Below are 17,970 nucleotides of genomic sequence, written 5' to 3'. Positions count from 1 at the left end.
CTGGTTATTTCAGCTGGAGGAAGGAAACATGTAATACATCTATAAACCCAAGGGCCTAATTCTGTCAACAGCTAGAACCTTGCAACCCATTGAATAATAATTACTGGGAACTGGGGGTCTAAATTCTTAGGCAGCTTTTGAAAAATCTGAAGCTTCATCCTCAAAGCGCCTCACCTTATAAACACTCATCCCCACAACACCATTGTGATTAAAACATCATCCATGTTTTACAAAGGGTAGAGCTGAGGTAGAAAGGAAAAGAGACTTAGTGAGGGCAACAGAGGGAATTTGTGTCAATGCCTGGGCCAGCTGGCACGTGTTCTCACGATTAAATCACTGGACCTTACATTTCTTCCCAGCCATCGTTCAGTTACACGAGTGTAACTGGGGCCTGGTCTACCTCTAAAATGTAGGTTGACCTAGCTATGTCACTTAGGGCTGTGAAAAATTTCACATCCTGTATGACTTAGCTGCATCTACAGTGGGCATAGATCAACCTAGGTCAGTGGAACAGTTCTTCCATCAACCTAGCTACTGCCTCTTCAGGGGGAGGATTTATTACAGCAATGGAAAACCCCCTTCTGTCATTTTAATGTCTACACCTTAGCTTCAGCTGTGCTGCTGTAGTCCTTGTAGTGTAGACATGTCCTTAGGGCTGAATTAGTCCCCTATTGAAAGTTACAAAGGATTGTTATGGATAACCACCTGGAAAAAATGATATGTTGTATCTCTTCAGCGCCTGTCCAAGCTATGATAAAAGTTGAGTGCAATTGACTGTATAGATGCCTAGTCCTGAGGCAGAAAGTATTTTTTTCCTTACAGTAGTTCCAATCCTCCCTCAATTACACATTCAGAAGTGTCACAGCCCTTCCCTCTGCCACTACTCCCGTTCATTTGGTGATTGGCAAAAATGTTATTTCACTCTATAATTCTTCTTCAGAACAGTTTTATGTGATTGCTCTAATCACTTAAATCAGCATTTTACAGCGTAGAGCTTTTTTATCAGGGTGTTGCAATATTACTTTTTAGACACCTATCCCTGAGAATTTCTGCAGAATAATGCATTAGATCAGTGATTCTCAAACTTGTATGCTGGTGATCCCTTTCACACAGCAAGTCTGAGTGTGACCCCCCCCCTATAAATTAAAAACACCTTTTTTTATATATTTAACACCATTATAAATGCTGGAGGCAAAGTGGGGTTCAGGGTGTAGGCTGACAGCTCATGACCCCCCATGTAATAACCTCCTGACTCTCAGTTTGAGAACCCCTGCATTCGATAGCTGATGTGCATGGGGAAAGAATACTGAAATACTGGGCAGATTGACCTGCCATTGTAGTGGCTCCCTGTCATGATCCCTCTCTTCTCATAAAGGATACTTATGTATTTTAAGAGCCTGATTTATTTAATTTAATCCAAAGCTTTTAAAAATGGGGGAAGTGGGCAGCTTGATTTAATCTGATCCTGGCTAGGTCAATGAGATCTCTTAGAAGGTCCCAGGCAACAAACATCTATTTTCCCCACTCCTGTTCTGGCATATATTTACAATATGGAGTAAGATATGGTTTAAGAGTAGCTTTCACACTAATGTTGGATTGTGGTCCCATGTATTTCACAACCCCTTGCATCATGTGAGCTGCATAGTCTTGAAGAGTTCTTTATAGCTCTTTACCTATTCCATTTTGGGTGTGCGGATTTCTATCATAATATAGGTTCTCTTTACTACCATGCTATCTATCAGAATTTGAACCTGAGATTGAATCTGGGCAGGATACTTGAATCCCATGTGACCTATGAGTCTTTGGGCATAAGTGTTATCAGGTTATGCCATATTGACTTTGCAGACTCTGCCCGGTTCCCCATACTTTACTCTCAAAATCTGTTGGGCTCAGAGAAAAATATTTTCCCCCAAATGCATTTGATCTGCCTTGACAGAAGGAGGATTTCCATTTAGTTGGTCTGACTTTCAGTGAACTGGGGGCATTGCTTTGAGTTATTTCTGATGTGTATGGAAACTGCCTGAATAACTTTGCACTCTGCATTTGGAGTGCTGGAGTTATCAGTGGGTAGTCTGGGATGCATAACAGAACTAATCGATCATGCTAGCTTTATATTTATATAGCTCCTTTAATCCAGAAGGGTCCCAAAATGCTTCACAAATCATAAGTGCCTCATCGCTATGATATTCTATTTCTATGGTGAGAAGAAGCAGTCAAGTGGACAGCTGTTGTAGAACTGAGGTGGTAAGAGGAAAGGAAAGTGTTTTGCCTAAGGACAAGATCACAAGCCTTTATCTTTACAAAAAAAAAATCACAAACTTTAATGTCCATGCAGGCCGCTGCTTTAGTCAACTGTAAAAGAGCCCCACACCCTAAACTGAACAGAATTTTGAGAATGAAGATTACGCTTGTACAAAAGCTTATATAGGAAAGTCCAAATAGAAAGGGGATGATTTATACCAACAAAAGCAATGAAATTTAGCACTAGAGCTGGTTCGTTCATTCTAAGAAAGATGTCTACGACTGACCACCTAGGTAATCCTGTGGGTTCACAATACCTAGGCATTATATTTTGAGCTTTAAGTTAGGATTTATGGGTTTATTCCATATAATGTTAACTCTTATTATGTGATATTCACAATGTTTGCTGATGACATTCAGAGGAATTGTATATCGCACAGTTTAAAATGAAGAGCAGACTCATATTGATACAACCAAGAATTCAAGTAGAGTATAAATTGCTGATTCAATGTCAAACTGTCACTCACTCCTCTTTGTTGAACTGGCAGTAAGGATTAGCCAGAGATTTCGTTTTTTGTTGCTGCAAGCCTAAATCGAGTCCTAACAGTTAGAGCAGAACACTCAAGTCCTCTCTATGATTAGCTCAAAGCAAAAGAAACAGCCAGGAATTATTAATTATCCCATTCCACTTAGTCTTGGTCGTCAAGTAGTGATGGCTACAAGTGTGACATGAAGATGCAACTGAAGAGGTATGATTTCTATAGAAGTAATTTTATTTTACAAACCAAGAACACTCTGGAAAGTTAGGAATCAACTGAATGTCTTGGGCTAACTGAAATATCATTGGAAATTTAGTTTTAAACCATAGTTATTAGAATATTCTTTAACAATAATTACTCAGTTCACAGAACTGAGCTCTGCACATTAAATACTGAAGTGCCACAACAATGTATTAGGTGCTCAACAGTGGAAATAAACTAGTGGAGGAAGGGAACTGGAAATTACATAGGGGCCGTATGTACCAACACTTGCCTCACCGTTCATTCTAAGGAAATTTAGTGTAGAATCTTGGCTACATCTATGTAAAGATAGAGTAAAGCTTGTTTTCATAGTAACCCACTGTAGTGTAGAATGGTGCCATGATGGATTAGACCAGTAGGCCTAGAATCCTGTATCCACCATTGACCAGTACCAGAATCATCGGAGGGAAAACTAAGAACCACCAAGACAGTATAAAAATCTGCATGTTTAGTGATTACCCTGGAGGTTTGGAAACTGATCCCTGGGGAAAATTTCTTTTTCACCCTCTTCAGTTAGTGATTAGCTTTTGCCCAGAAGCATGAAAGGTTTTTATATCCTACCGATTGATATATAGCATAGTATTTTCAATTTGTTCTAGCCTATTATTCTTTATGCACAGTGACATTTTCTCTGTGTTTTTTTTTTGTTTGTTTTAAATCAGGGCATGTGGATCCATCCACGATGATGTCCAGGTCTTTTTCTGAGTGGCTACAGTTAATTTTAGAACCCAGCAATATGTATGCACAGTTAAAATTATTCCTTCTGATCTGCAATATCTTATATTTATCAGCAATGTGTTTCATCTACCATTCTGTTGCCCATTCATGTAGTTTTGTTATATCCCTATCCTCACAGCCTTCTATATGTATTGTTGACCAACCTAAGTAATTTTGTCAGCAGCAGATATTGTCCCTTCACTGCTCTCGCTTTTCAACTTTTTCATTGATTCATATATAACCCCCCCCACACACACACACTTCTAACACAAACATTGTGCTTCTTCACTGTTAACCTTTTAGTGGGTAGAAAATTGTTTTTTCTGTCTCTGGCTTGGGCCAGTTTCTAATCCATACTGTAACCTCACCTTTTGCCCCATGACTACTTAGTTTCCTTAATGGCCACTTGTGAGAAACTTTATCAAAAATTTTTGAAAGTTCATGGCAAGGGCAAAAAGCATCAACCCACTAAAGTGCTTCAAATTAATTTCTGTATTGACTAGGAAAGTAGCTTCATGAAGTAGCATGAAAGGTCATTGAAGTCTTCATTTTGAGTAAAGATCATGGGATGTGGTTTCATGATACTTTTAAAAAGGATGGTAGAACATAAGTGGCAGGTGTTTCTCAACAACTACAAACTGTGCAGTGAAGAATTCTGGGAAAGTCAAGAACCGCAGACTTATATTTTACTCTCTAGTAAATAGGAAGTGTTTAGGTTTGTTAGGCACACTATATATTACGTAGGTGGGTGCTATTGGTTTAAACAGCTCCAGTCAAATATAAAAAGTTGCTTCATATCATATGGCAACTCATCATTTGTCATCCCCTTTTTAAAAAAAAAACAAAAAACACTTAGCAGTTTCCTGAGCTATTCAGAAGTTTACAAAATTATGGAGCTTTTCATCATTTGTAGATGAAATTCAACCCAAGTTGATAATGACCAAAAATTGTTACTATCTGACTGCTATTTATTGTGGGCTCTTAAAAATAGGCTGGTGGCTCAATGCCTAGGGGAGAGATTACAACATCACAAAAAGAGCTGCCATCAAAATTGCCCTGGCCTCCACTTCCCATCTTGGCAGGGAAGAAGCCAATGGCAATGGTCCCTATTTAGGACTGATGCACATTACCAAGGTAGCACAGGGAAGTTTTCTCTGCTGTTGTCCACGCTGTCCTTGTTCTGTGGATAAAAGAATTTCAGGTTTCAGGACTGTCAATCTGGAAATGTTTTGTAAATATTGTATTCAGTTGTGGGTGTGTTAAGTAGAGGATTTCAGTAATCCCTCAAATGAAATCACAGTGGCAAGAAAAGCCTGAATGAAGTATTTTAGCGATAAAGCTTGAAAAAAAAATGTTTTGAGATTTACATGTTGCAGTAATAGTACATTTAAAAATAACTTTGCAAAGTCCATTTCAGCAGGGCATCTTGTCCAACTTATTACTCACTGCAGTAGCAGCTGTTGAATTGTAAACCTGGTCCTAGCAACTGCACAATGGAATAAATTGCTCTGATTTAGATTGCATACAAATTGGACATGGTCTTTTTATTGTCTTTAAAATCAGGATCTGAAAAGCGTGACACTCTTTTCATAATTCTGTGACTCAGAACTGCATTTGCATTTCTATTTCTCTTCTGTATGAGGTCAAATTTTTTAATGTCAGTTTCTTGACAGGATTTGAGAAATGTTTCTGAGGGACCGTACCATGGTTGTTTTGTTTTGTTTTTATAGCAGATTTATCATGAAAACAAGACCGGAAAAGAAGTGATATGTTGTTGTATGATTTTCTGGTTAATGAAACCTATTAATATTGGAATCATCAAATTTTCCTGTAGCCATCCTGGAGGGTAAGAATTTGATTACTCACAGAAGGGAAATTTTGCCATGACACAGTGGTAAAAACACTTGCCACTTGTTTTCACTGTTGGCAGCATTGATGGAAATGCACTGTTGCAGAAAAACACTTACTCATTTTTCCTTGTGTGGACAAGGCTTCTCAATTTAACACTTTGCTTCAAGGCATGATGGTTTTCTCCAAAGTAATTCTCTCTGCTTGGTCTGATGCTTTCCCTCTGGTTAGACCACTGTATCCAGGCTCTCTTATGCTAGCCCTGTCTTGTTGTGTATGTACAGAAGAAGGTAATGGCAACACTGAAGGGCATTGCGGGTCCTGGTAGCTGCCCTTTGTTTAGTTAGGCAGGATGGAACGTGTGATTCAAGGCACGAATGGTGTTCCATAGTGATCCCATTGTGTTAAAAATGGTCTAGATTGTGAATCCCAAAATATTTACAACTAAATTTTGCCCTCAGATACGTCTGTGGCTCTCAGTGAAATCTTTTGGCTGAAGGTCATGGGAAATCCAGGAGCAGAATTTTGGCTTGAATATAATTTTGAAGAAAAAAAAAAGACATTCCAGTGTGATAAAGGGGCACTACCACGTTGGACTATGGAGTCCTCTTCTGGTGGCATTTAAAATTCAGTTGTGGATAGTTTCCAAAATGAATAGTTTGTCTCTGTCTTTTAAGTGCTCCAAGAAATGTAGTCAGTGGATGTTTACTTTGTTGCTCAGCTTGGCTAATATAACTTGACATTTATTCTCACTGTCAAAACATTGCTTCTATAGATGAGACTCATAGGTCTTTGTGTTCCATTTTTATCAATACTTTATAAAGAATCCCTTCAAGAATCCCCCTGGAGTGCTGCGCTCCTGTTCGATTGAAAACTCACATCACTTTTAGATCCGCTAATCCCAAAAGAATAGTACAAGTCTACTCAGGGCCACTGCTCAACTGAACACACAGCACTTAAAAAGAGAGTGTGTGTGAAAACAGGAATAAATTTATCATCAAAGAACAGAGATTCAAGTGACAGAGAGTGAGAATATTGGAAAGAGTTACATATTAAACAAAATCATAACATGCTTTCTAGAGACTAAACGTAACCAACAAGACGTTATCCTATCTCCACAAGACCGCTTACCACATGTTCTCTTGCCAGTATTTTCAACCCTTTGGCTGAGAATCAGGGGCATAGCCACAGGTGGGCCTGGGTGGGTTGCGGCCCACTTACTTAGCAGCCAGGCCCACCCAAATCTGAGCAAAGATGTCGTGCTGCCACAACAGCCTGGGGCTTCACTCAGGCACCTGAAATCCAGGACGGAGCTATGCACCCGTCCTTCAGAAAGCTACTCTCCAGCAGCTCTGCCTTGCCATTTTCTGAGCTGTGGGCCAGAGGGTCCCTGCTGCCCTGATCTCTAGGGGTGGCCCGGCCGCAGGAGCACATGCTGGCACGCAGCAGTCACACACAATGAAGCGGCGAAGGACAGCGCTGCAAAGACACATTAGTGCCCTAGCTGTTCTGCCATCCCACCCCCCCGTCCACCTGGCCATACCATCAGGTCACTAACACGGGGGGAGGATTGAAATTGGAAAGGAGGTGACAGAAACCACCACCCTGTGCCTGGGGCTTGGGCCTTCCCCCACGCAGAATACAGCCTGGGCTGTTTGTGCCAGGAAATCACGCCCATGCGCAGTGGGGGGTGGATGCCATGTCTCCCCACTCTGCTGGAGGGGGAATGGTCGGGCCCCCACTGGCAGCTGCTCTGAGGGGAAGTGGGTAGCGGGCACACGGGGATGCTGCGCTGGGTCTCTGCCGGGTTCAGCAATGCACAGTGCCGCGGCTGGTGAGGAGGAGGTGTCATGGCTCCCCCCAGGAGAGGTGAGCTGAGCCCAGCGGCGAAAGACCTGCTGGTGGTGATTGCCCAAGGTGAGGCATGCACGTGCCCAGCTTGGCAGGTGAAGCCCTGTGTCTGGGGGCATCTGGGCTAGCCGGAGGGCATGGCATCGGGGCAGGTAGCACGGTCTGTCATTGCCTGTCCCCCCGAAAGTTGAGGGCCAAGGTCCAGCCACATTTCCATTTCCAGCTAGGCCCCTGCTGAGAACCCTTCTCGTAAAATCAAGCTAGCTGGCAGCTTGTCCTCACAGATTAAAGGAATGAGGTAATAATTGGAGATATACCAATCTCCTAGAGCTGGAAGGGACCTTGAAAGGTCATCTAGTCCAGCCCCCTGCCTTCACTAGCAGGACCAATTTTTGCCCCAGATCCCTAAGTGGCCTCTTCAAGGATTGAGCTCACAACCCTGGGTTTAGCAGGCCAATGCTCAAACCACTGAGCCATTCCTTCTCCCTTTGTGCCTTTGAATCCCTTACTTATAGCCCCAAAAGTCCATTGTCCTTGTTTGTAAATACGAGTGTCCCCTGATGGTTCACTTGTTCCTGTAAATTTCCTCTTTGAAGATTTCACAATCCTTCATTAGCATTTGTCTCAGACTGTAAATGGAGAACCATTGTGAGCTGTACAATATTTAATTTACATGTAAATAGACAGATAAACATTTCTTGCCTGGAAAAAGAACCATCTTTTCACCTTTCTGGTGACCAATTGCTAGTCACAAATCTTAAGAATGTCATTTCCAGTATATAGCCGTAATTCCTTACACTACATCCATACACACGTTTTGCAACAATTATGATGTCCAGTGTGACACAGGCTTTCATTAGAGACCTTACATGATATGCTTTTGATGAACCCAAGGGATCCCTGTTTTCCTCCATATCCCTGTGTACTCTTTCAGTTGGCATCCAGAGGTTTTTGGATCCCTCTTCCTGCAGTTGTGCCAAGTAAGTGGTTATATCTGTCACTTTGCAGGTGTTTGATTGCAGTCAGGATAAAATCAAGACTAACCGGTCCCTTGGAGTTGGGCCATTCCTACTTTTTAAAATTCCAATCACACACATTAAACTAACCAAATTTATGACCAAATGCTGTTTGGAAATAAAACTAAACATTCATAGAAAGCTCAAAATCAAAGTAGTTTTAAACCCTCCCAAAATCTGGTGAAAAACATTTCACAGCATGTTAGTTCTAAGGTACGTTTTTAAAAGAAAGATTAATTGTATTTCCAGCATGTATTTATACTGTGCTTCTGACTCTCCCTTTTTTTGCAAACCATTCATATTAGATATAGTAGGTGGAATCTCAGAGGAAAATAATTACTTCATTAGGTTTCAAAACAGTGACCTTTATCTGAAGCATTATATACAATGAGTAGTTAGAAGATAATTAAGCTCTCTAATTATGCTTGTTTGGAACAGCCATCCTGTCAATAAATCACTGTGTTGCTATACAATTTAGTTTGTATTAGAAAAATATATCAGAAATGGCTTGCTTGTAGAAAATCTCATGATAGAAGCCTAAGGCTTGAGCCTGCACAGTCTTATTCATTTGAGAGAACCTTGTTCACTTAAGTAGTCCATTGGAGGCGAGAGCTCTGCAGGATGAGACCTCTTATTTACAATGTACATAGCCCTCTTTAGCAGTCTTCAAAATAGAATCATAGGACTGGAAGGGACTTCGAGAGGTCATCTAATACAGTCCCCAGCACTCATGGCAGAACTAAGTATCATCTAGACCATCCCTGACAGGTGTTTGTCTAACTTGCTCTTAAGCCTCCAATGATAGAGATTCCACAACCTCCCTAGGCAATTTATTCCAGTGCTTAACCACCCTTAGTTTCTCCTAATATCCAGCCTAAATTGCCCTTGCTGCAATTTAAGCCCATTGCTTCTTGTCCTATCCTCAGAGGTTAAAGAGAACAATTTTTCTCCCTCCTCCTTGTATCAACCTTTTATGTACTTGAAAACTATGTCCTCTCTGTCTTCTTTTCTCCAGTCTAAATAAACCCAGTATTTTCAAACTTCCCTCATAGGTCATGTTTTCTAGGCCTTTAATCATTTTTGTTGCTCTTCTCTGGACTTCAATTTGTCCATCTCTTCCCTGAAATGTGGCTCCCAGATCTAGTCACAATATTCCAGTTGAGGCCTAATCATCACAGACTACAGTAGAGTGGAAGAATTACTTCTCGTGTCTTGCTTACCACACTCTCCATATTTGGAGCAAGTGTATTATGGCTGAAATAAAATAGAGACTATTAGATACTGTGTGGTTTTATAGAAGCACTATATTACTGGTGCATTTGCATCAATCTAGTACTATTTGCTTCATCATTTCCCTTGATAACTGTTAAAACTCGTTTCAAAGGAAGGTTGGCTCACACAGGCAGCTTGTTTTTTTTCTCTTCTAAAATCTGAGGGTCAGGAGAATGTTTGTTTGTTTTTTTAAACCTAATTTTGAAATCAAACTAAAACTTTGTCAGGTTTTCATGTATATATCTCGCTTTACAGTTTTATGAAAAGTGAGGAATGTAAACAAAATTTGAGACATGATTCATTTATTTTACTGTCGAATCTCATTGTTATTTTCAATAAATGTTTTAAAATTAGCCATTAAAGTTCACTGCATTTCTCAGGCATGTCGTTAGTAGTGTTTTTACAGAGTATTAGGTAGATCTAAGCCCCAGGGAGGCACGTTCTGGGCAAGCTGCTCAGCTGGTCTAACTAAGCATAGCTTCATTGACTTCTATAAAACTACGCTGGCTTACGTCAGCTGAGGTTATGACTCTCTGATGTTTAGAAGTTTCAAAGAACAATCTCAATCTTCTTTCTTAGGGAGGCTCCAAAGTCTTGTAGCTGACATCTCTCCTGCTTTGGGGAGGAGAGCTCAATATTTTTTTTCTCTTATGGATGTTTCGGTAGTGCTGCTTTCTAGAAGCAGTTCATCTGGGGCTAGATCAATGGGCATGTCTCCATTGATGTCAGTGGAAGCTGGATTGAATCACTGATTTCTTGCCTACAATGTATGGGTCTAAAGCAAATGTCCAGAATGGAGAATCTTTAATGGAATGGAGCTATAATGGGAATTGGAAAGGTAGAGCAGGAGAATCCTAGAATATGGTAGAATTTACAGATGGGCAAGACCTCTTAGGCAATCAAAGGCTATTCCATATGTATATTAGTGAAAGCCCCATGTAAATGGAGAGAGACAGTGAGTACAGAATAGTTCTTAATGCTCTCCCGGCAGGACAGTAAAGTAGCCCTGAAGACTGATGCTAAAATGAGTGAGAGCTACTGAATTCCTTAACAAGAAAACCAAATTTTAAAACATCCCATTTAAGATGTAATAAAGACCTAGCACAAGTAGCTATTGAGAATGGACCATTAAGTGTGTCTGAAAAATCTGGACATGCATAAATGAGCTGGTTGAGATATTATACAGGCTGAAGAAAGAAAGACCTTTTGAGGTGCAGCTCCCGCTGAAAAAAGCAGAGGCAGGGCGCTCCCTATCTTGGGGCAGCACTATTTCCTCAGGGCTGCTGCTCCTCCTTGGTTGGTGAGGGATGAACTACTCAGGCAGGGAGATCTGAAGTGAGCATTAAGGTTCCAGTTCAGCTCCCAATGAAGTCAATAGAAATATTCCTATTGGCTTCAAAGGGACTTGGATCAGGCGCTGAATGCAAAGATTTAAACCCAGGTCTCCTAAGGTGAAAGACTTTTGCATTAACCTACTGTGACACTGAGCACAATTCATTCAACAACAGTAACAGTGTCTTTCATCTCTGCAAATTCACAAGGAATGTTTTTGATTTGCTAACCAGAAACCATGCATCTTCTGTCTTTCCGAAAAAATGCATGATATAACGGATATTGACTGCAGTGAGATGTCAGTAAGTGTGTTTACACCCACATTAAATGACACAGCGCATTGGGCATTAGCAGGCTTGTATCTTCAGAGTGAGTCTTTAATTTGTATCCCACAGACATCAGCTTTTCAATCCCACATGGACAATTGAGAATGCATTAGATAGAAAGCTCTGTGTTTGCTTGGTTGGAGCAGTCACATTTAGTATTTTATCTCTTTCTTCACCTGATGCAGGAAGCTTGAATGGAACCTCTCTACCTCTTCTGTGACCAAAGGCTGCACGGATAATTTTCCTCACTGTGGATTTTCACTGTGTTGGTTAAGCAGAAAGATCAGAATTGTGCATGTGCGATATGATTGCTTGGTGGCAGAACAGTTTGCTTATATTTTGTTTTTAGACAGAGGGTGTTTTTTCCTTTAAAAGTGAAGCACTGATGCTACACTGCACTGCAAGAGTTTATGGAAACAGTTTTGCTGCGAAAGACACTGTAGCACTTCTATCGATCTTTTTTTCAAATCTACATTAACGCTGCAAATTGATTTGGGGTTTGTTCTGACATTAAAGTGTCAAAGCTCCCTTGGTGGGATAATATATATAAAATATTTCTATTTTCTGTCAGTTTTTGATTGATTTTTTAATCAATCAGAATTGTAAAAAAGGCTTTTTGTAAAGCGAAGCAAAGTCTGGTTTTATTGTACTGAGTGCTGCTGAAGTGAAAGCCACCTGCCAGCTCCTTAAGGTAAAGTGTTTTAATTGATGTGGAGCTGCCTGTTGCATTTGTGATTCTTGAGCCTTCCCTGGATATAGGTGAAACTTCATGCTCCCTGCATATGGGGATTTCCTGTGGAACCTGCTCTTGGCTTTTTGGTCTCTAAATGGGACAGTGTGCCTGCAGCTCAGGACAGATCGGAAAGGTAGGTGATGGGCACTGTTAACTTAAACCCAGTTTCAAAGCTGAAAAGCTCAAAATAAAATGTTGCAAGAACAATTGAACAGAGATGAACTAGAGATACCATAGCTTTCAAATTTGGAGAGAAAAGGACACCCATGAAATATGGCTCAGGCATTTTAGAAACTGAACACTGATTATCTGAAACATTTGGAGAGTCTGCTTATTATGCTTCATGAATATCTTTAGTTCTTAGCGTAAATCTAACCTAGAGCTGGCCCAAAACTCAGGCTCAAATCTTTGCTGTGGGTTGAGATCTGATCTGAAAGGTGGACCCACTTCTAGTCCAAATTCAGTTTGACTTCTACATATTGAGGGCTAGCTTCAGTTACTCGCCTTCTCTGTCGGTGTGAAAAATCTCTGCCTGCGGAGCGCTTTCAGTATTTTCTTTGTATCACACTAGTGATTTGCAGTCGTGTTAGGTACTGTACTAACTATACAAACACAGTCCTTGCCCATAAGACCATAACTGTTTATGGTCTAAATAGACATGGCAGACAGAATAAATCAAAATTATTAGCAAAACAAAAGTCATACTGCATATGCAGTTAGTGTCTCTGTATATTATATAGATAGCAACTAGCGCTGCCAAAGCAGAAAAACATATGTGGGTGTGACACATCTTAAAGCTGCTGCCTTTGGCCAACATGCACAATCAAAAGTATATTTACCCATTTTTGCTTATTGCTATTGCCATTGAAGACAAGGTTGCTTTTCGTTTTGCTATTCTTTTACCATGGAGTCACAGCCTTGGTGCTCTGAAACTGCTCTGAGTGAAGTTCAGACAGGACTCTAGTGCAGTGTGTCTCCCCTCAGGCTGCACACTCAGGAGGCCAAGAAGCCTCCTCAGCTTCAGTGCTTCCTGAGTCTGACCTCGGATCATTCAGCACCCCCCGTTCATACCGTGAGCTCCCCGCCATGAGTCCACCTTGGTGGGATGCCTGGGGAAGCATTACACCCCCCAAAGGGCCATGCACCCCAACTTCGCAGTCAGCAGTGACTCTCAGCCAGCATGGCAAAACTGAAGGGTTTATTAGTCATCAGGAACACAGCATAGAACAGAAATCAGGAAAACATTAGCACAGAAATCAGGAAACATTCAGTGAAGTCCATCTTGGGGGAGATCCAGAGCCCAGGGCCCTGGGTCCTCCCCCCGAGACTGACTTGCTTTCAGCAGCGCAGCCTCAGACACCCCTGTTGTCCCTCCTCCGTCCTTTGTCTTTTTCTCAGGCAAACAGGTCAGCTGGGGTTTTTTTGTTCTCCAACACCTTTGGCTGGCTCCTTCCAGGGGATGGGCTCTGGCCATCAGTTGCCAGGATACAAAGTGTCAGCCATTCTGTGCCCAGTCAGCAATCACACCTGCCCACTTGGGGTCTCTGCAATGATCACACACCCTTATTCCACCATCTAGATACTTGAGTAACACATAAGGGAAACTGAGGCACACATAGTATTCAGAGAAAATATTAGGAACTTTCCCACTTTTTGTCACAGCACTTGAAACATCTCTGGAAAGAAGGAATTCAGAAGGGATGCTTGCCTGTTTTGTCACTTCTTCAGTGGGAGATGGAGCCTTTCCTTCAGGTCGGTGTCTTGAACCAGACCAGGAGTAATGAAAATTGCTCTTTCCATTTGATGGCTGAAATGAAATGAAATGAGCTGAGCTGGTATTGGTCTAATTATTAATAGACATGTTACCTACATCTATCAATGGTATCTGCTGAAATCCATGTTCACAGTCTTGGAAGAGAGCACAAGGACTGAATGGGCATTGAGACTAAATTATCTTCACTCCTCACAGGTCCACAGTGTGTGCGTAGTTTTGTGTTGCCACTGCCTCTGCTGTAAATTTTCTGTGGATAAATCATGACTTCATTCTCTAGGGCTGCCAATCCAGCAATTTTTATCTGTACTAACATTGGAGATCACCCATGGAGATTGCAAAGAGAGTTAATGTAGTGTCTATGAAGTCTTGTAGATTTGGAAAAGCAGCAAAGAATCCTGTGGCACCTTATAGACTAACAGACGTTTAGGAGCATGAGCTTTCGTGGGTGAATACCCACGGCTACCCCTCTGATATTTGTAGATTTGGGTGTCCTGGCAGGCCAGTTCTATTGGATCTGGGAGCAGGGCTGTGGAATGGGCTGTCTGTCTAGGGTGCCGATGCTAAATGCCCCTGGGGATCTGCATACCTTGTGGGTGTGCCCAAAAGAGAGAGCCCCTTTGCCTAGGATCCTTCCCTCTATCTGAGGTCAGTTGTGAAAAATGTGCTCACGACTCTTCCCTTCCCTTCCCTGGGTTTCCACTGTACTGAATGACCAGAAGGCTGGAGGAAGCTGTACCAGTCTAGGGGTCTTTGTGGTGGGGAGGGGTGTACGCATGGGCATGTGTTTAATCTGAGATTGTGGGATGGGTTCTGCTGGTTTTACTGATGATCAGTCTTGTATTGGATAGAATGAATTGAAGCTAAGGCCTTCCATCTTCTGATGCTTTATGTATGGAAAGCCAACCTCTGAAGGCTACAGTGTTACCGAGTGGTAATTCGTTATGTAAGCTGTCAAGCTATCCTTGCTCCCATCTCCTTCTCCTTAAAGTGATTCTTCTTTGAGAGACTTTTCTCTTTTGGTAGCTGATATTTTTAGACCAGAGGTGTTTTTGGAGGGCTGATTGATGTTTTGTGTGTCTTTCTCCTGCTCCTGTGTGGAGTCATGGAGTCACGGCTGGCCTGGGAATCCATCAGCAGCAGTAAGGGTGCCAGAGCTACCTGCTAGGCTGTCAATCTAACAGTCAGGTTGTTTTAAATGTTGTTTGGTGCCAGAATGAAATCAGCAGCCTGTCTGTGTGTAATGAGCTAACACGTGGTGCGAGTCTGATCAACCTGGAAATGTACTGAAGCCATCTAAAATGGCCCGTGCCCTGCAGCCCAGAAAGCGTGAAACCTATCCTGCACAGCTGTCTTGTTCCACAAGGACCTTCCAGGGAGGAAATATAGACCAGTGATTCAGACAGAGTCTGGGACTCAGGAGACCTGGGTTCCATTCCCTTCTCTGCCCCAGACACTGTGTGACATTAGGAAAGTCATTTAGTCTCTCCGTGCTCCAGCTCCCCATCTGTAAAATGGGACTAATAGCACTGCCCTACCTCATGGGGGCACTGATGGATAACTATATTAAAGACTGTGTTCAGATAATATGGTAACAGGGACAGATAAGCACCCAAGTTAGCTGTTAATTTGTTTCTAGACACCCTTTTCCCCCTCAACAGAAGGGAATCACTTGATTTGTATGAATGTTAATGCAACTTCAGATAATGCCAAACAAAACAGCACATCCTACTTGTTCTTTTTACCCTTCTTATGCTGTGATGGGTACAGTGGAAGGTGGTGTCAGTCAGCAGATGGGGCATTGGACTGGGGCTTGAGAGATCTGGGTGCTGTTCCTGCTTCTGCCACTGACCTGCTGTATGACCTTGGGCAAGTCACTTCCCTTCTCCGTGACTCTGTTTCCCCATGTCTATTTAGTGTGAATGCTTCAGGGCAGAGTGTGTCTCTTCCTTTGGATGTGCACAGTGAGGCCTCTAGATGCTACTGTATTACAAGTAACAAATTTTCAAGATTTCAACTATTTGTTCCAATTTGTCATGGGGGAAAATTTTCAAAATCTCAAATTTTCATGGGATGAGGAAAACCTTTTTCCACCCAGCTCTACTGCTGATCCCTGACCCAGGGAACAGTCCCTAGGTTAAGTTCAGTGCAGCTCTGATTTTGCCCTCCCTTGCTGTATGGGTTCGATGCACAATTTTTATAAAAAGCGAAGCACGATCAATCTATTTTGGGGAGCAGGGAAAGATATTGTAATGGATACTTTGTTCCATTATCTAGAGCAACGGTTCTTAAGCTGTGGGTCACAACCCCATTTTAACGGGGTCGCCAGGCCTGGTGTTAGACTTGCTGGGGTCTGGGGCCAAAGTCGAAGACTGAGCTTCACTGTCCAGGAGCAAAGGCCAAGGGCTTCAGCCTGGGTGGCAGGGCTCAGGTTACAGCCCCCCACCAGGGCTGAAGCCCTTGGGGTTCAGCTTTGCCCCCCAATCCCCTGCCCAGGGCAGTGGGGCTCAGGCTTCAGTCCTCCCTCGTGGGGTCTTGTAGTAATTTTTGTTGTCAGAAGTGGGTCGTGGTGCAATGAAGTTTGAGACCACCTGAGCTAGAGTATCTGTTGAGCAAGGACATTATGCTCGCTGCTCTCCAAAGCAGGGAGGGAAGCACAGTGCTGTTCCCCAGGGATTTAGTCCAACTGTTGGAACCTGCTGTTCCACTGTTACCTGTCCTACCTGCCACCACTTATCAAATAATTGAGGATGTCTGTAAATGTGATGTGCCTTGAAGGCTGCCAGACCTGGTCTTCCAATGGACTGTGAGGCTGAATGAATCCTACAGCAGGGAAATCTTCACGGAGCAGACTGGTCAGGCTGCATCACCCTGTCCATACATCTTCATCTGCAGTAGACTTGCTCAAAAGGAAAGGGTAACACAGATCCTATAGCATTGCTTATGACTCTTGAGAGTCAGTAGGAAGTGCATCCACCTATTGCAAAGCCTTCCCAATTCTATTCTATGGAGAAGTACAGCGAATGTCAGTGAGGTCCAGCTGTCTCCCCCAGTGCGAAGAGCTAAGTTAGAGGACAGGCAAGCAATGTAACTTTTTGGAGGAAGAGGATAAGGGCACATTAACAGGGAAATAATAAATATCAAAATAGTGTATTTCATACATGTATTCCAGAGGAATGGTGACTGACTATGAAACTCCAGTAGTTTGGAAAGTTCGAAGCTATTTCTGTGGGGCAATAGCTCTGGGCTTGTGTTCACTACCACACTAAATTGGCGGCACTGCATCGCTGCAGAGGCACAGCTGTAGCACATCTGGTGAAGACGTGCTATGCTGATGGGAGAGCACTCTCCCATCGACATAATTACTCCACCTCAACAAGAGATGGAAGCCATGTTGTCAGGAGAGCGTCGCCTGCCGATGTAGCGCGGTGTAGATATCACTTTAAGTTGATGTAAGTTACATCGCTCTGGTGGGTGGATTTTTCACACCCCAAACAACGTAACTTACATTGACTTAAGCAATAGTGTAGACAAGCCCTCATTCTCACCTTTACTTCCTTCTCACAGGGAGGACTGTCCATTGGGAAGTCCTGTAAGACAGAATTCGGCTTCTCTCAATAGACCTTTAAATGCTCTCATGGTGATATCAGTACTGCATCTTTCTGTTACAGGAGAAGAGTATCAGCCATGATCTGGATCATGGCAATGCTGTCCTTGAATCCCCCAAGGTCTCTCAGTCGGTTCCAAAAGTGGAAAAATCCTCAAGCAAACAGCAGGATGAGGTTAAATTGGTAAGTGTGTAATGTACTGTCTTCAGTCCAGTGAATAACCTAATCCACTTCAAAGTCTGCCTAGTAACTTTGAGTACACGGCAGGAGGGCAAAGGACACGTTGAATGCAACCAGGAACTCAGCTATTCATGTGGCCTCTTACATAAATAATATTCTCACTTCTCCCTTTCTTTGGGTTACAAAAAGGGGATATTGTAATCGTAGCTCCAAAGGCTCTCTGTGCCATAAAGCAGGGATGTCCTAGAGCTTGAGAGACCTTAGATAACCAGTTA

The 17,970-nt window shown here is 42.4% G+C and overlaps 1 protein-coding gene across 5 annotated transcripts in view; it reads left to right on the top strand.

Moving 5' to 3' along the window:
- The window catches only part of LOC120386491 (RIMS-binding protein 2-like), a 390,924-nt gene that overhangs the window by 50,361 nt on the left and 322,593 nt on the right, over positions 1–17,970 (top strand). For 4 of the 5 annotated variants that reach the window (XR_005589747.1, XM_039505876.1, XM_039505869.1 and 1 more), the window contains exon 10: positions 17,579–17,698. Coding sequence is in view for 4 of the 5 variants with exons in the window: in XM_039505876.1 (XP_039361810.1) it covers positions 17,579–17,698 (120 nt within the window). In the remaining variant the exon portion in view is untranslated. Of the gene's footprint in view, positions 1–12,162; positions 12,270–13,798; positions 13,821–17,578; positions 17,699–17,970 lie in introns of those variants that run through there. The other variant, XM_039505872.1, reaches the window with a different exon arrangement.

The sequence above is a fragment of the Mauremys reevesii genome, linkage group 18, assembly GCF_016161935.1.
Source record: "Mauremys reevesii isolate NIE-2019 linkage group 18, ASM1616193v1, whole genome shotgun sequence".
NCBI classification, from domain to species: domain Eukaryota; kingdom Metazoa; phylum Chordata; order Testudines; family Geoemydidae; genus Mauremys; species Mauremys reevesii.
This window is presented reverse-complemented; position numbering and strand designations above follow the sequence as displayed.